Here is a 19674-nt window from a genome sequence, read left to right as displayed (position 1 = left end):
ACTTTTATAATCTGCAAATTTCAATTTGCATCGACAACTCGATTCCGCGACGTCTCGACGTTAATCAATTCAATCGTGACGTTTTATTTCTTTGTAATCCTATAAAAATCTTCAATGAAAAATATCTTACTCTAGGAATCTTGAAAAATTTTAAGCAGTCTTACAATCTTTCACAATCAATATAATCAATATAAAATATATTTGCATTTTATATTTTATTTCCCCGAGAATATGTTGAAAGACATTTTTATATATATGGAAAAAAATATCTCTCCTCAGCTTAATCTATTCTAGCTGCACCTCTCTCGATTTCCATTTCCCCCTCTTTAATCTGTCGTTAAATACCTTCTGTTTCATATCGAATGCAAATAACGCGGCCGAGGAGAAAGGACATATCGGAAAAGTGAATCGTGCGAAGAAAGGGATCGTCACCGTCATCAATCATTTAACGCGGAAGAGGCGCGGGATCTCGAATAAAGAAATTCGCGAAGAGACAAGGATCTCGCGCGGAAGGAGAGAGGAGTCCAGGTGGCAACCGAAAACTTCTTCACGTCGGAGGATCTCGTGGACGTGGAGGAACGACGGAAAACGAGCGCTCGAAGCGGCAGGAGGAGGGGGGGAGGCGAGAGGAGCGGCGATTGGCCGAGCCGGGAGGAGAGGCTCCCACGACGACGAGGCGAGCGGATTCCGCGCTGCGCCGCGCCACTTCGTCGCCGACTCGCGCCTTGTACGTGTGTCGTCCGCAGAACAAAATTGCGCCCGCCGATCGCCCCACGATCTCTCGTCGTCGTTGCTCGTGCGTTGCTGTCAAGGTGAGTCACAGATGATCCTTTATCTCGTACCCGACCGCTGGCTGGATTTCGTTGCGTCGGTCGATTTCCGGAAGACTCGTGGATCTTCGAGGATCTACGAGTCTGCCTCCGGGAGACTGGTTAACCTTCGATCCTTCGTGGCTTTGAATTCTTCCGGCTTAGTTTCTTGTAATATGACTCTATGATTTTTGAATGAATCGAGAATTCCCGAATGATTTTGAAGCTTCTCGAGTTGAAGTATCGGTCCCGCTCGCAGGATGAGCGGCAAGAAAGGATATTGTTTCACGCATACCGGTTTTAGCCGGCGTTTTTAGCCGCCAGTTCCGTTAGACAGGTGCTGCGTTCGCTGAATCGTGACACGCAGTCTTTTGGGTTAGGATGCCGAGGTTGCATCGAGACAACGGACTCGAAATCGGCATTTTTTTCCCGATTGTACTTGTATCGATGTACGCGCGACGATGATAGTTTTTATCGTTCGTTTATCGGGTGATGAAATCGGCAGGAGGGATTTTTTTTTCGCAGCGTTCGTGACATTGAAAATTGTACTCGCCGAAATTCGTATACCGATGTTCCAAGATATGATCGCCATCATGAAGTTTCTATCACGTCGAAATCGATCCGCTTGTAGTTGTCGCTTGGTGACGGCGACTCGAATTTCGGGAATAAAGGCGTTTACGTAATAGGATAAAAATGACAATCGATGAAATGCCGCGTCCTCGAGACACTTAAAAATGATCGGTATTGGTCGATTTTTATTTCCGCGAATCGAAAAGCTTTGCTTCTTATTGATAAGAATAATATAGATGAATTTTTATTATCATTTGCTTTACTTAATCGAGAAATATTAATATATTTGACGGAGAGGAAACCCCGCGCAGGATATAATGAAGCTCAATTTATTCGAACGCTATCTCGAGAGTGTTATATAGGGTGCCCCAGAACCATCGCCAATTGTCTATAATTATTCATTCATCTACTTGCGGTTAATCTCTCTTTCCTCAAGGAAAATTTAAAACCTTCCTAATTGTTTCGCTTAAATGTTTTATCAAAATCAATATCCTCGAGCATGTAATTAATTTCAAATATTTTATCGAAACAATCGAAAATTAATCGCTGATTAATGTTCTTGATATCTTTAAATTTTCTTCAACAAAACAAGACTTCTTATTAATTCCAATCGCATTTATATTCGTGAGAAAAATATTTACTCGATATTGGTCGAGAAATTTATAAATACAGCAATGACAGATCCGAGATCATCCCGTACAATCGTGGTCCTTTGCTGAAACTCGATATTCCACGTCAGTCATCCCTGATAAGGTTACTGGAAAATTCGAAGAATTGCGGGACGCGTTTCAATGAATCAGGAAACGCCCCGAGAGCCTCGTTGGACGAGCGATCGCGATGCGTTTGTTTCTCGACGATCGATGACGATGTAACGGCTCTTTTTATGTCATCGCGCGCCGAGACTGAACTCTCAATGTAATTCGTCGCGAGCGAGAGATTCCGAGAAACGTCGACCGCGGAATTTAGACACGCGGAACGATTAACGATGATGATAAGTCTGTTAGTCATTGTTGTCACGCTTGGAATCATAACAATGATTCAAGATTAAACGAAGTTTATTTTCACGTGACGACGAAATCTCGGCTATAATTTCCGCGAATTTTCCACCGCGCTCTTAATATTTTAATTAAATGCGCTTGACGTAAAAAAAAACGTGTCTTTCGCGCGCTTTCTTAATTTTATTGCTTTTATACGTATTTGATTACTGTATATTATCTATTTGATTTATCATGTTAATTATTCCCTGATATATTTGGCGCTAGATTTTTGCTTGGGACTCTACGGGATATTTGTTTTATGCGCCTGCAATTTTAGAAAGCAATGCGGCTTGTGACGCGACGCTGCTTGAGTTAACTCAACTGGCTCGCCGATGATCCATCATCATGGCTAATATTATGAATTAGCGTTCTGACCGCGTAATGCTACGCGCAAACATTTATACGATGGCAGTTTGTAGTCTCTTTTAATGAACCATACAGGACGTTACGTCAGATGTTTGCGAAATCCCGACACTCGATCCGTTTTACGATATGTTTGAGCCACCAATCAAAGGATATTGATATATAAAAAAATATATCAAATTATAAGTTATATCGCCAGTTAAATCATAATAACGATGCAAAATTAACTCGAGAATTTTTGTAACGTTTTGGGAAAATTTATTAACTTTTTGGGGAAAATAATATTTGCAAAAAAAAAATATATCTCCCAACGTTGGCAGAAATGTAGATTCGGTAATTCGGCCTCTTATTACACGCTCCGCTCCTCTCGAAAATATATTTCCAATCAGCGCCTCCCACATCCGGCCGATGATCGATATCATCGTCTCTCGTTATTTGATCGAGATCGAGATCGTTCGGCACGCTGATCGAACATGCAAATTGTTAGGAGCGTATATGCATTAGGCGAATTTCCGCTTGAAAGTACATTGACAGATCAGCCGCCCATGTATAGATCCGCGCACAAACGATCGGGTGGGTGGAGAAGGGGGAGGGAGGGATTATGTAAGCTGCAGATGCATAACACACGCGAAACCTCAAACTGTTTTTCGTGCAAGATGTTTTTTTTTATCCACTAAGAAGAGCTGTAAAAAGCTATAAATTATACAGCTTCTAATTTTATACTAGAAATACAATTTAATTAAAATATATATAATTATGGAAAAAAAATATTTTTAATTCTATAAACATAAAGTTTGAAATTTTCTACGAATGTCGCATATATATTTGCATAACAGTAATTGAAAGATAAGAATATATACGCGGTTTGATGTGAAGCAACCATTCGCGGATGGATCGATCTTGCCTCATTGATCGGCCACGTTCTTTCAAGTAATTCTAGACGAGATATATACAGTGGTATACGAAACTCTATTGTGAGCATCTGATTTAATAACACGACATGCTTCATTGCTGAAACAATGTATATTTAAAAATAATGATACAAAAGGGTAAAACAATCTCAATATTTATGAATAACAAATTGGATTTAATTTGAAATGTACATTTTAACATTGCTCAGTATTAGATAAATTTATATTTAAAATTTATTATTTTTATTTATTATTTACTTATTTTATTATTTATTAATATTTTTGTTACATGTGTTCTTTGTTAATTTATCCGTTTTTAATGATGTAACACGAGTATTATATTTTATATCATTTCCTTGTGTAATATATTTGTAACATTCTGTACTTTCTGCACATGCTGTGTAATAAAGCAGAGTCGCAGGCAAGCGCATCATTATCGAATGACGTGTTTCTCGAGTCTTTAAGGCCAGATGTGGCTTGACTCCTACTTGTGCATTACTGACGTTCATACCTGACATGCTGACGTGTACAGAGTGTTTGGTGAGAAGCGTAAAAGAAAAATCTCTCATGAGTACGCTTCAGTTGAATTTAATGTAATGCTTTGAAATTTAATTTAAACTCATCTTCAATTTAATTTATCCTTTAATTAAGGACCAATTAGTATATGAATATATATATCGCATGACCTTTACTTGTAATTAAAATCTCAACGTTTTATAAATATTATCGATGCGCGATATCATGCACGCTCTGAAAGTTTCGTTTTATAATTTTTCGACCTCGATCGGTATAATTACATATAATTCCGGAAGTATACATTGTTCTCTCTCTCCTTTAAAGGATTTAGCTCATTGAACAATTGCAATAATTTTTTTTACGTTGTGACTTTTATTATATATCTTTTTTTCTGGATTTTTTTATTTTATTAAAATATATAAATTTTAATTAAACGTAGATATCAAATATAGAGATTATTGAATATTAAATTAGAATTTGCATATTTTAAAAATTAAAAAAGTATTATAGCTATGTTATTTATAAAATTTACACATATATAATTATGTTACATAAGCTTATATTACTCTTATCTGTCGCGACAGTTCTGCAAGTGTTTTTTTTTCATATCTTGTAGTTGATACACACGATAAGGGCAAACACCTGTCGTTAGAGTATGGTGATTATTTCGGTTTCGTAAAATTAAGTGCGATAGACGTCGCGTTATTATTAGCTACACACGATATATCAACAGGTCAGATCGGCAATTATAGCTCACCTGTAGAATTTAAAAATGCCATTTTTGTAATTGCATTGCGAAAAAAAGAGATTTAACTGTTGATATAATAAATTGAAAATGCTTTTCCATTTGCAGAAATAATGATTAATTGTTAGACTGCGATGTTATGACGTTAAAAAAAGATAAAAAAGGAATAGTATAAGGAAGGATGAGTTTTAAAAAATAATTTTAATACCAACTTGTATTATTTATGTAATATTAAATTATTTTTAATTATTTATATGTGATTATTACAACTAAATAATAGAAATAAATAGAAATGTAGACTTAATAATTATTTGAATTTATAAATAATTATTGTAAGGTACACATACATATATATATTTTTTTAATATTTCGTTAATATAATTAATTACATTATGTTTTTACATGAATGATATAATATTGAATAATTTATTAGAGAATTGGTAAATTTAATTTTATTAACTATCCATTTTTTCTTTTATACACTTTGATATTAATGAGAAAAATATCACGTGCTGGATGAATGAAAAGCGTCGCGGGAAAATTAACGATTGTGCGAAATTACCGGACTATAAAGTCTCCAAATAATTCATAGCGATTTATTTTACGTTTTTAGCTTTGCACACAAGTTGTAACCCTGACCTTACCGTTACAATCATGGTAAAGTCTGAAATCTGTTCGATAATGTAATGTTAGTTTACCATGATATGATGATTAAACATCAAGTTCAAAGCAAATGACATGAAAATTTTAATTGAATAAGACTAGATTTTATTATTAATTGAGAAAATTTTTTGTCGTCAAAATCTTACATTACAAAAATAATTATTCTATTATTTTTAAAGTAAATTCTGAAATTCTTACGTTCTTTTGAATATATATTGTTAGAAAAAATTTATATAATTACATAATGTTTGATATAATTACATTTATATGATGTCATACACGATTCAAAAAATAGAATTGGTTTTATTCAAGTGCAACGATTACGATTTTTAAATGAGAGAGATGAATCTGTCCAGAAATAAATTGGTTTGTCCATGGCCAGCAGAAGCAAAAGTGTTGTTTACGATCTCTCAATATATAACTTAGATGTCGGATTTAGAGTGCCAGATTTCCACATTGCATAATAATTACATCGTGTCTGCCAACAGTTTTCTTCAGATCGTCATTATAAATGTTAAATCGTATAAATATATCAACCAGCACTTGTCAAAACAAAAAGCGGAATATATTTAAAGTATGAAAACAGATTTAACAAAAATAAAAAAAAAAGAATGTTATTTTAAAAAAATAAAGTATAATTGGATTTTAAATACTTGTTTAATGAGTGTTAAATATGATATTATCTTCTTAAACGACAAACACGTCATAGCTTGAAATTATTGTAACATTGCTCATCATGTATCTATAATAATTTATAATCCATTTTTATATCTTTTTTTTTTTTTTCGAATAAAAGTAAGAAGTTCTATTGTTAAAATTGTATTTTTCCCTGGCGTTTTTTGTAAAAAATTTTATCGACAACATTTTTTGACACATTTTTTAGCATCTATTTTTCCATTTAATAAAAATTAACAAAAATTTTTTTATTACATAAAAATTGTAAACTTGTGCGAAATTATCGATCACGGGATATAGAACATTTACCGAACGAGTTCCATTAGACTTCCTTCAAGCTGTGACATATCGTCGATAGATAGCGCGATGTTGCAGAGAGCTGCTTGCGCGGGGTGCATGGATCAATAGATGCATTTCTCGCAGGATCCAAGTTTCCCGGGAGAGATTGCCTCTCCTTTCCCGAAAAACGGGTTCGCAACTGCGCGAGTTGCAATCGGCGAGAAGCCATTTTCCTAAACTCAAATATTAATTAAAAAATATATTTGAATTATCAATGATTTTTAATTAAATATTTTTCAGTTCTATGAAATATTTTCATATTATTTTACGAGATTTTTACACGTATTTGAAGTATTGATTTATTTGCGAATCTAAAATTAATGCAAATTTCCAATAAAAATATTCCACAGCGAATGAGAGATATTCGATTGTGAATTCGATAAAAATGGAAAGGGCTGTATATGGGGTCATGGATACCCCGTAGGGAACGAAGGGGGGAAGGGAAATCGAGTTAACCGTGATTAGAGCGACGTCGCAATCACCAAAGCCCTTAGGCTTTTCTCGTATTGATCGCGCAATTAATTTTTCGCTCGCGCGCGCACAATCGTTACAGCAACGAGACGCATTTCCCATTCTTCTCTCCCCGAAATACCGATTTATCTCCTCTTGTCGCGTTGGAAGGGAGAAAAAAAGATCTTCGTTCGTAAAGTGTCATTGCGCAACGACTTGCGAGCGTAATCTCGCGTAGGTGAGATTCTAAAAATAAGACAAGCCACGAGAACGGTAGCTTCATTTTTTCCCCCGGATCTTTTAAAAATAAATTTTATCTCTCGTAAAAACACACATTTGACATTTATTTACTTGATGTAAAAAAAAATTGTTAGTTTATATTCGTCTTTCTGCGCGATTTTCGAATGTTTCGTAAATTAAATTGAATCAAATGATTAACGAAATTCACGAGTCTATAAATTGTGGATTAAACGGACAATTAAAATTTATTCGAGGGAGATATTAACGGAAATCGCTCTCGAGAATTATATCGATGAATATTACTGAAAAGCATATTCCCTTTCTATCCTTATTCTCTTACTCAATTACCACAGTTATACTCTCAAATGAATGCTAAGCTCAAGTGGGAGGATTATGCAAAGCAGAGCCGGAGTATCGCAAATGGCGCGTTAACTTGCCGATGTAATTTTACGGTGTTATACACGGAGGCTCGCGATTATCGCGGAAGTATGAACGAACATACGCTCGTTCGGAATCCGCAATAATTCAGCTCCATTCCTTCACGGAATTGAGCGGAACTGCCCTGAAACGCTCGCATCCGGTGACTGTATTCGTCATCGCAACACGTCGCAGGCAAATGTTATATAACAGTCAATGATAGAGGAGGGGATAGAATCGTTCCCCTCTAAGAAATTTTAAATCGAAAATATATAATTTTTCGTGTACACAAAATATTATAAAATGTTAAATACTATGAATTTCGTGAAAATTGTTAATAATAATCTTAAATTATTATTAATGTTAAATATTATAATAATTTCGTGGAGAGGAAAGATCGTTAGATAATAATCTTACATTATCAGACAATTGTTACGCATATAATAACGAATTTATAGAAAATAAATTTGAGACAATTGCAGGTTAAAGAAATATGCCGAGAGATATTGTTTAAATGCGCTAGTGAATTTATAGAAAATAAATTTGAAACAATTGTATATTAAAGAAATATTTTTATACCGAGATATATTGTTTAAATGCGCTAACGATGCAGTTAAACGATCCGAGATTTAATCGTTCGTTTGCTTTTTACAATGAACATCACGGTAAAAACATACATAATTTGATATTACAAACTGTCATCGTGACAGTTATATCCTCTTAATACTCCGGGCAAACATCGTGTCACAAACAGCTTCATGAGATTTGCATCTCGCATAAATATGTAGCAGTAACCAATTGTAGTAGTTTGCTCGCCAGTTTCGAATTTAATGCAATATTGTTGCGATAAATTTTATCAATGTTCTTATCCTTGCAATCGATAAGTAATCCTTGATTATCGATTGATTACGTTGCTTTTATTACTTGCTTGTTATTTAATAACATATCAGATCATAACAGGAAGGAGAAAAGTCGATGTAAAAGTTCCTCGAATATAGAAATTGACGATGAAACAAGTTATTTGAATTCTAATTATTTTTCATAAGTATATATTAATATTTATTTGAGAGAGAATATTTTGATTATTTTAATATTATGTTTATTTATTATAATATTATATTATTATTTATGATTATATATATATATATATATATATATATATTATTATTATTATTATTATTATTATCATATATTAAAAAATTAAATTATATTAAAAAATTTTTTAAAAATTAAAAATATTTGTAAATTTTATATCAAAATTACAATTTAATTGAGAAATAATATTAATATTTGCAATGTAATTTTTTTAAGATAACAAAAAATTGGAATTTGGAATGAGTCTTTCCTATCTAGAGCTCTTATCTCGGGATGAAATTTGTCTAATTATTTACAAGAGATAATTATATGGTAAAAATAAAACACTACAATGATATGACATTGAATTACAGTCTCATCTCTCATTGTTTCGTGCGTTTTAAATATTGATTTTTCACTTTTGCAAGAGGAAATAAATTACGCAAGTCACATAATTACGATAAAAGTACGATTAAAATAAGAGTCGTCATTTACGACGTCTTGATGAAGGTTCATCGTCATTATCTTGATTCGTCAAAGATGCACTTACGAAACGTTATCGTGTGCTAACGAATACCTGGTGTCGTGATAATTTTATCGCGCTCGAATATGTGTGTGTGCGTGTACCTTTTCGCGAAACATGATCTTAAAATTCGAGATTGCAATTATTTATCGAGGCTCTAGACAAGTTATATCATTTCTCTCTAAAGATAAATCTAAAGAATTAAATTTCCTGTCTTGTTTCTCGAATTTGTAACTTATTTAAGTAAATATTTTTTTAAAAATAATTATAATTATGACGTGTGCGTATATATAATACAAAAATAATTCTATACATGTTAATACAATACATATCAAATGCATTAATTTGTTCATCTCACAAAATTAATGATAATTTAATTCTGATCAAAATCTCTCTTATAATAACGTCATTTGACAGAAGAAGATTCGCATTAAGTAAGCATCTAGTCACTTTCTTTGACGACACTTTAGTCGCCCTTTTTCATACTCCCTACAAATCTTTTGAACGAATACTCTGAAGCTTGAAGAGGCAGGCAGTGAAGTGGTGGACGCGAGATGATATAACGAGTCTTTTGAACGCCTCTCCCTTCCAGCTACAATAACGACGATAATTCGCAAGAATAACACATTTGTGTAAACGGATAAAATGGAGGACTAGCTTGTCATTTTAGCGCAGTCCGATCGAGTCATATCTTTAGCGCTAAATATTTTCAACGAATGACACATATTCTTGCATAATTACGAAAATCTTTTATAATTTACAAAAAATAAAATTGAAGAATTTATGAATATGTTAAATAATATCGTAAAAAAATAACTATTTAAATAACATTTTATATTTAAATCCGACTGTAATCCCATTTTTATATTATTTTCTCTCTTTTTATTCTTTACTTATTTTATCTTTATACATTTTTTGGCATTAAACAAAAGTCCAGATTGTCAGTTTAAATTTTAATTGAAGATTAAAATAACAAGTTAATTTTATAGAATTTACGAATTTACGAATTTACGATTAAACAAGGAAATTATAGCGAAATTGTATGTAATGTAATGCTGCAAAAGCACAGTGATAATGCGAAAATATGTATCTAGCAAAGGCGTCATTCCGTATTTAAGCGAGCATAAAAGGCTCCATGTACCGGCGTATGCACAGCTGATTGGATGAAATGACATCTTACGATGTGTCACACCTCCATCGTCGTCCATCCGGTCGGTATAATCGGCCATTTTACCACCCACCACACCAATTCAGCAATGCCACGTATTCGCATATAAAGGCTTGAATCTGAATTGTCTAAATATTTGGAGAGAGATCAAATTTTATACATAAATACATACTATAATATATATTTACAGAATCACGTATAATCTCTCAAAATTTTGGAAACGCGCGCAATAAAATTTCGAAAAATTCGCGGAATACAAAAATCCTGAATATTTAAATAATGTCAATTTTTGCATTATATTAATTTAGGACTGTTATTACATTGCAAGAAATTATGAAACTTTTGAACGTCAAAATTGTTAACGCTATCGAGGAATCTCTCAAATTATATCATTCGCTGAGGGTGGGCTTCCACACTAGCGATGCTATCGATTTTACGAATACGAATGCGATTGCAGCAGCCGCGTTAATATCCTCTCGCGACTTCTCGTCGCGCCCGAATAAATCGCGTTTAAATTGCCGAAATACCGGTCGCTGACATTTTGCCGCTCTAATTCTATGTCAAGACTTTCTTAAATTGCGAGATACCTCGCGCGGATTCAAATTTATTTCTTCAAAATGCGAGCTTGAAAGTAATCGAATTATCTCCTTCATTTAATATTATCGTCGTTAATTATCTCGATTATTCCAATCAAATTGTCAATGATTGATTAAATATTCCGGAATCTCATTTCAAGATACTTCACATACGAAGATGGCAATCTATTAATATTAAAACTCGACGGAAGCTAAAATTTTATTTTCGATTGCATTTTTTCAAAAATCCGATGTATGGGATTTTAAATTAATTTTTCCTTTTTCTCTTTTTTCCCTCTCTTCATTATGTAACGCCTGACTACCGTCAAGCCGTTAATAAAAATGATAAAAAGTTAAATCGTCTTTACACACGCTTTACGATGTTTAAATTGGTTTTTAAGGAGGGGAGGGTCAACAATTGAAAGAACTTTAATCTTTTGCGTTGGCAGCTACGTGTCTATTTAATCCCTCGTGTTGAAATCTGTCAAACGTTGTATCTTTCGAGAATCAAAGATGATGAAACGCCTCTCGTACATTCGTACCTTAATCAGTCATGATTTGACAGATAAACCAACTACGCGCGTGGGGCGTGCTCAGCGAAAATCACAGGATCCCTAAATGATTCCCTGAAGAATTAATCAGCCCCCGAATTCTATTTTCGCGTTTACAATACAATTACATGACAATTAGCGCAATATTATGTACACTTCCGTCATTACGTCGTCCGGATTTTATTACGGTTACCATCGCATATATACATTTAATTGCGAAACGAGAGACGACGGAGGCGGAAATTCGAGATCCGAAAATCGCGAGAGAGCGAAAACGCACCGGCGCATCACGCACGCACGCACACGCGTGCGTGAGAGCGAGCGGGCTTTCCCCGCTCGGGTAACAGCGCGGTGTGGTGGGTGTAGGTGCGTGCTATCGACCGGGTATCCTTCTGGACGGACGACGTGCCCCACCCTGAACGGAGGGTAGGGAGCTCCGGAACGAAGGAGCGAGCGAGCGAGACGCGTGAGAGACAGAGACGACACGCCGGAGGAAGAGAGAGCGAGAGAGAAAGAGAGAGACGGACCGCGGCACGCAGAATGCCTCCTGCTTAGTGATAGCGTAGAGACTGTAGTGTTCACATCACACCACACACCTAACCAAAATTCTCGTCACCGTTCAAGGAAAGTTCGATATATATATATGTGTATATACATATATATACATATATATCCGCACAAATTAGTCAGTTAGTCGGCAGACACGCACACACTAATTTCCACTAACCGCGACATACACACTCGCGCGCGCGCGCACATACACACGTGTGTATTATATATACGTATACATATATTTTGTACACGCGTCCCGCGACGAGAGCTTTTGATCGAAGGGCGCGCCCGGCGAAAATCGGAAACGAGGCGAGAAAGGAAGAGAGAAGAGCCGCTCGCCGGGAACGTGACGTGATTCATCGACGAATTAGCGTAGAGGTGGTGGTGCTTCCGTTTTGTATCGTTTCGCTTCCGACACCCGGTGTCGCGGCTCGCCTCCCCCGAACGCGAGGCAAGACCTCGACCTTTCATCCCCCGCGCCGGCTGAAATTTTCCCTCGTGGCTTTCCTTATCCACCTATCTGTCCGAGATAAAATTCTGACCTGCGTATCATGTACTATGGAATGTCTAAAAGTGAGATTAATCGAGCTATAGCTGAAGTTATTTGTCAGCTTTTTTCCCGTAAATTCTAGATGTCGTAGATTCGACTTATCATCTCCTCTTTGAAGTTGGAGTGATGCGTTAAATCTATCGGAATCGTTAGACAAGGGATACGTGAGACCTGATGCGGTAGCCGGCTCTCAGTAAAACGTTTCTCCTGTCACGTTCAAAGTGTGCAATTATACGTGTTTAAGTTCTAACGAAATAAGCCTCAATTTTTATTAAAGATTACATTTCTCCACAGAATTATTATTTGGAGAATTCTTATATAATTAATTTCTTATGATTTCTCAATATAATAATTATAAATTAGCGAGTTTTAAATCTCTATAATTTTGTAATGACTAGTAATTTTCTTTTATATTTCATCAAAGCTAATTATTCGATTATCTCACTTATATTCAAGTCGTAGTCGCGGCATTTAATTATCTGATTGAAAGAAATAATATTTAAACATTTATGAAATGATATTTTCATTACGACCTCCTTCCCTCATCAATTTGCGCGTCCAGATATTAAAATATCAATATTAATACTCCTTGTTTAATAATTAAAATAATTTTGCGTATAATAATAGATCGATAAAAAAAAGATAAAATATTTTCTTCTTTTGTAAAGAATTTTTTTCCTAATTTTCCAATAAATCTAAAGTTTTTTAAATAAAATCTATAAAATTGTCACTTCTCTTTGGAATCCGAGTGCTTAAAAGAATTAAGAATCCCCTCTCTAGAGATCTCCCCTCTCGTGGAAAACCTCGAATCGGGAAATAGTCAGCCGGTGTGCGAACGTGTCGCCTATAACGCGACAGATAAGGGCTTCACGCGGATAATTAACGCGAGCACCATCACCTCGCACATTAGTAGAACATTCCGCTCGGAAAGGAGCCGAGACACGCGGGAGCCGGAAGGAGGACCAAGGTAGCAGAGGAAGAGGAGGGCCGTCGAAACGCCCGAGCAATAAATACGAGAGAAAGGTCTCCCGGCTGCGACCTTTGACCCTCGACCTACCGCGATCGTCCCCGGACCGGAGGACTCGTCGGGATTCATCAGGATTCGCTGTTCGCGACTGGGAAAAGAGGAGGAAAGTGTGCAGTGACCGCCGATAGCGAGGGGACACGGACGGAAAGGATTCATCGTCCACGAGGACTCGTCGCGACGACTCTCCGTCCACACCCGCGTTTATCTTTCTCTCTGTCTCTGTCTCGTGCGCGTTTGTCGTTTCAAGCACCGGAAACGCGCACTTAACTAACGCCGGTCCGCTTCAACGTCGCGTGTGGAAGCCGGAATACTGATGAAAGACTGATTTACTTACGCCTTTAGGAACGGTTAAACATTAAGAGGGAGACTTTTTCGATCCTCTTGCTCGATCGTTATACTCTTTCTCTCTCTCTCTGTATCTCTCATTTCCTCTTCCCTCGTCTCTCGCTCATCAGGGGCGTCGTCTTTGTCGTCGTAGTCTCCTCGTCATCGCAGCGACATGGGCGGATGTACTTCGAAGGATACCACGTCGAGCGACGAGTACGTATCTGTGAGAAAATCTTCAGCGTGATGAAAAAGTTCGCCTTCTACTTCTCTCTTTCTCATCATCCTCCCTCTCTGCCCCCCTCTATCCCTGTTCTATTTCATTCATTGTTTCTTTTTCTCATCTCCCCAGTTTTATTGTCAAAATATTAGAATATTAATATTTTATTATATTAGGGTATTTTCATTAATTAATTAAATATTAATATATATAAAATATTTAAAATTATTATTAATAATATAAAACCTATTAAATTTGTTAATTTTTTCCATGAATATTTTAATAAGAATCTAATTGATATAGAAAAATATATTAGCGTAATTTATTAATGATTTACTAGTGAACAAAAGGATACATATTAATCATTAATACTGATATTAATAAATTATTAATAATATTTAAAAATAAGAATTTTTAATATATATGTTTATAACATTTATGGAAATCTTAATAGAAGTCTAATAGCGGAAATGCGCCGGCGACTCTTTCCGAATACTCGTCTCTCTTTTACATGTAATTCTCTAACAAACTTGCCAGGCTGGGTCTCGCGGTTTATCGCGACGTCTCCGGATATTTGCGCGACATCGTCCTCGTAGGTCGACGGTTTAATGCGACACCATACTCGGCCCGTTCGTAAAGGATTTCGCATGAGCTATCCGTCTCCTCTCGTTCGAATCGACGCGACGATCGGCGCATAAGTCGCCGTTTTGACGAGCGATGGGCGGCGTATGCTCGTCGCTGGGTATATGCGAGTCGACGGACGACCAACAAACCGTCGAACAGACTAACAAGAACGACGGCAAGGTCGACGACAAGGTCGATGACGAGGTTGACAATAAAGTCGACGACAACGTCGCCGACGACGTCGCCGACAACCAAGTCGATGACGATGACGTGTACGTATGGCTCATTCTGGCCTTTGACCTTAGGATGCACACCGTGTTCGATTTTTTTCACGAGCTTATCAATTTATTACACGTTTATTCTTATTATATAATATATTGGAAATCATTTTTCTTCGCGAAATATTCAAAAAATTATTATGCGATTGAGAATACTCTTCGTGCTTTTTCAGAATACCTAGTCGAAAAATTGTTAATATTCGAGTTTTCATCGTGTTAATATCGGTAGTTTTATTTTGAAATAAAAAATACGGATTTTTTAAACTAATTCCTGAAAAAGAAACGAATTGTACCACTATCGCATTAAGAGAGTCGAGTCTTATTTATGTGTATTGTGTAATTTTGAATTTATTTATTATAGTGCATCCTAGAGTCAACGGACAGACAAATAAAGTGCACCGCGCACCAACAATGAGGCACACGTGCTGCACTGGCAAGGAAATTACAAGCCACGTGAATTAGATATTGAAAGAAATATAAGAAACGTATGTAAGTAATATCACACGTCGCTGGAGAAAGTAAAAAGATCGGCTGATTATCGCGTCATTAGATGATTCAGACCAAAGTTGTGTGCCGATTTAATCGGATTAATGCCGGATATTCAAGCCGAGATGCAACAGATGTTGAAATACTTTATACTCGTTAATAATTAAATAATATAGGATGGCTGGCTCTTAAACATTCACAGCATCATATTTATCTCGATGTTTTGCACGCTGTAAAAAAATTACAAGGAATAAAGCGAAGAAACATAACATTATCAATTGAAGGAGTGATTGAAAAAAATTAATTGTAAAAAATTTATATATTTTATATATTTATATATAAAATTTATATATTTTATATATTTATATATAAAATATATATATTTATATATATTTATATATTTTATAAAATTAAAGAATAAACGAGTAATATAAGATTATTTATTGGTTTGAGTCCTTCAATTGAATTCCGTAATTTTATTATATTCTTGTTATAATAAGAATTTTTTCTGTAGCATCTGATGTAATCGCTCAACACTTTGTTACAGTAAAAAGAGTAACAACATGGTAGACGCAGCGGTTTTGGACAAGCTGGAGTCTGGCTTTACCAAGCTGTCGGAATCCGACAGCAAGTCGTTGTTGAAGAAATACTTAACGAAGGAGGTCTTCGATCAACTCAAGACCAGGAAGACCTCGTTCGGTTCTACTCTCCTGGATGTTATCCAATCTGGTTACGAAAACCATGATTCTGGCGTCGGTATTTATGCGCCCGATGCCGAGGCGTACACAGTTTTCGCCGAAATCTTTGATCCAATCATCGATGATTATCATGGTGGCTTCAAGAAGACGGACAAACATCCGCCCAAGGACTTTGGCGATGTCGATTCCTTCGGCAACCTCGACCCTACTGTAAGTTTTTTTCGACATTTATTATTTGGATTATATTTCATATAAAAACAAAAAATAGATTATATACTATTTATTAATATCTTCAAATTTTATAACTTTCCGTTTCTTGCTCCTTATAGGGTGAGTACATCGTGTCGACTCGCGTGCGATGCGGCCGCTCCTTGGACGGATATCCATTTAATCCGTGTCTGACCGAGGCCCAGTATAAGGAGATGGAAGAGAAAGTATCTAGCACGTTATCTGGTCTCGGCGGCGAATTGAAGGGCACTTTTTATCCGCTCACTGGCATGAGCAAGGAAGTGCAACAGAAGCTGATCGACGATCATTTCCTCTTCAAAGAGGGCGATCGTTTCCTCCAGGCGGCGAATGCTTGTCGTTTCTGGCCCACTGGACGCGGCATCTTTCACAACGACGACAAGACCTTCTTGGTCTGGGTCAACGAGGAAGACCATCTCCGTATCATTTCGATGCAGATGGGTGGTGATCTTGGACAGGTAAAAAACTATTTAAAAACGATAATTTAAATTAAACAAAGATATATTTTTGTCCTTTTTTCACAATATATGAATTTTTTCTATATATTTTACTTGTGGGACCATCATAATTGTTGGCCAATTAACAAATTAAAGTATTTAAAAGCATCTATGAAACATTTATCTATTAAACATTTATAAAAATTCATACATTCCAGAAAATATTTCATAATTTGATGAAAAGTTTGTTTTGGCTAAATTTTGAGATGTTAAATAATATCAAATAATCATTATTCTTTGTTAAAAAACGGAAGGATCTGAGTCACCGTCAAATTCAATTTAGCAATGTTATAACGTGATTTACTATTGAAAAATTTTAAAATATTTTGCGTCTATTCAAAGGTATACCGACGCTTGGTGACGGCGGTAAACGAGATCGAGAAGCGGCTGCCGTTCTCGCACAACGATCGCTTCGGCTTCCTGACCTTCTGCCCTACGAACTTGGGCACGACGGTGCGCGCCTCGGTGCATATCAAGGTGCCGAAACTCGCGGCGAACAAGGCCAAGCTTGAGGAAGTCGCGGCCAAGTACAATCTACAGGTGCGCGGCACCCGGGGCGAGCATACCGAGGCCGAAGGCGGCATCTACGATATCTCCAACAAGCGCCGCCTCGGTCTTACCGAGTACCAAGCTGTGAAGGAGATGAACGACGGCATCGCCGAGCTAATCAAGCTCGAGGCCAGCCTCTAAATCCACCCGCCCCTCGTATTCGTTTACACTCCTCCATCGTAGCCCCCGTCGGATGCCACGCTGTATTACGTGACGTCACGCTGAAATTTGTATCTACGACATAAGAATTTTATTCCGAGAATGAATTGCGAGAGAGACCGATTTGGAGAATCATTTGTGACGATAATTTAATGCCATTGCGGTCTTCAGTCATTTCTGTATTATATATATTAATATTATAATCACTCTAATATCATAGTATTAATATATAAGAGCGGAAAAGTTCCATGCTGTTAAATAATCGTCTTGAATCAATTCCTATAGATTTATTCTCGTTATCTATTCTTCAGAAAAAAATTCTCATGTTGTAGGTACAGTCCATTAGCGCTGTCTAATGTATGATGTAAGTTGCTCGCGCTGTGATATCCATGCGTGTACCTCCTTTTTGTAGCGTATATTTTTTAGCATCAATTAATAAAAGGAAATTAGTTTGAGATAATGTTATACATATGTATAATCTGTATAATTATAGTAAAGTTTATATATATCACATTTGAGAAGAGAATTAAAATCCCTAGGAAAAAAAAGTAAATTTATTTTATTTGTTGAATTCTCTTTTATTAATTTCTAATTTTTTTTATAAATGTGAAAATTGAAACAGATTTTTGCGAGAGGCAATAAAAGAAAGTGGCTATAAAAAGGAGATTATAGAGCAGCTTGCATCGTATTTTGCGCATTGTATTTGACAGTATTTTAATTTCAATTGTTCCTTTTTTTTGTTTTTAATACGTAATTTCGAAAAATCGAGAAATATTCTCGTGGCAACATCCGTTCGCGATTCTCTCGTTTCGTTCTTTTTTTTTTGTCGCAATCGCGCTATTATATTCGTTACAGATGATACATAGTTATGCGCGTTTCCACACACTTAGTAGTGCTCTAGTGCTAGTTCCCGCAATTCGTCGTGACTGTCTATTAAATGAAAGATAATAAGGAAGAAGAAAGAAGGAAAAAGTCGTCGCTGTTTAAGAAATATTCGTTCGACGACGATTTTTAATTGTCCATTTTGCGATCTTTATGGAACATCGAGGATCGAGAGTACTGTTTTTCCAGTGCTCTGCGGTTTTCTAGTCTGCGGATGGTGGAGCGACATTCACATGTTTTTTCATTCTCTTTTTTACCACATGAGAGATCGAAGAGAACATCTGGGCGACGGATATTACACGCACTAAAAACACACGCGAATAAGCGCTGCGACATATTATAGAAACAGTGTACTATGAACCGATTCGACAAGATGTACGATGAGAATGCAAGTATTGAGACACGAAAATAAAAAGACATACACATTATGTATATCATTGTGTATTTTATTTTCTCTCGATCTTATTTCTGATTTATATTTTATACGAAAGAACCTGAAGACATATTTGTTAAAATCTTAAATTTTGTCCGTTTAATCTTGATTTTCTCTTGAAGAGAGAAAGATTATAATGCTTCATTATATATTTTTAATTCACCATTCTATTAGACGAGAATATAAAACGAATACTTATATTCTATTATATTAATATTCTTTCTTTTAATTTATATGTAAGAGTACTCTAATCTTATCTTTTTACATCTATTTAATATATAATATTTAATTAACAATAGAAATTACATTTCCTTAAATCGTCTGGCATTCCAATTTTTATAATAAATAATAATAAATCCGTATTAAAAAGAAATATTTAAAAATATTAACATGAAAAATGTTTATGCCCAAATTATTTTTCAGGAATAAAAAGCAAAATAAAAAATATAATTCATATCACATAGTCGAAAAAGAAAATGCGAATCAAAATTGATGAAAATGTTTTTAAAATATATTTTTTTCG

The 19674-nt window shown here is 35.5% G+C and overlaps 1 protein-coding gene across 4 annotated transcripts; it reads left to right on the top strand.

Moving 5' to 3' along the window:
• The first annotated feature begins 532 nt into the window (after positions 1 to 532).
• Positions 533 to 19150, top strand: LOC105255845 (arginine kinase). Of its 4 annotated transcripts, none has more exons than XM_025406946.1 (5): positions 12302 to 12556; positions 13639 to 14295; positions 16235 to 16595; positions 16715 to 17089; positions 17471 to 19150. In XM_025406946.1, exons 2-5 carry the CDS (start codon positions 14255 to 14257, stop codon positions 17816 to 17818), a joined length of 1125 nt encoding a protein of 374 aa, XP_025262731.1. In that variant the 5' UTR covers positions 12302 to 12556; positions 13639 to 14254; the 3' UTR covers positions 17819 to 19150. The 4 variants fall into 4 exon arrangements, with proteins under 4 accessions (XP_025262735.1, XP_025262731.1, XP_025262732.1 ...); XM_025406948.1 differs by lacking the exons at positions 12302 to 12556; positions 13639 to 14295 and adding exons at positions 14837 to 15195; positions 15563 to 15690; XM_025406950.1 differs by lacking the exons at positions 12302 to 12556; positions 13639 to 14295 and adding an exon at positions 533 to 812.
• The last annotated feature ends 524 nt before the right edge of the window (positions 19151 to 19674 follow it).

This window comes from Camponotus floridanus, unplaced genomic scaffold (genome assembly GCF_003227725.1).
Source record: "Camponotus floridanus strain SB8 unplaced genomic scaffold, Cflo_v7.5 scaffold16, whole genome shotgun sequence".
NCBI lineage: Eukaryota > Metazoa > Arthropoda > Insecta > Hymenoptera > Formicidae > Camponotus > Camponotus floridanus.
Note: the sequence above shows the minus strand (reverse complement) of the source record. Positions and strands in the feature narration are given on the sequence as shown.

What these genes read in the sequence shown, in the direction of transcription:
- LOC105255845 (XM_025406946.1), top strand. Translation starts at nt 14,255, where the DNA reads ATGGGCGGATGTACTTCGAAGGATACCACGTCGAGCGACGA. An exon ending in TCGGCAACCTCGACCCTACT is followed by an intron (nt 16,596 to 16,714) that starts GTAAGTTTTTTT and finishes TGCTCCTTATAG; the next exon opens with GGTGAGTACATCGTGTCGAC. An exon ending in TGGGTGGTGATCTTGGACAG is followed by an intron (nt 17,090 to 17,470) that starts GTAAAAAACTAT and finishes GTCTATTCAAAG; the next exon opens with GTATACCGACGCTTGGTGAC.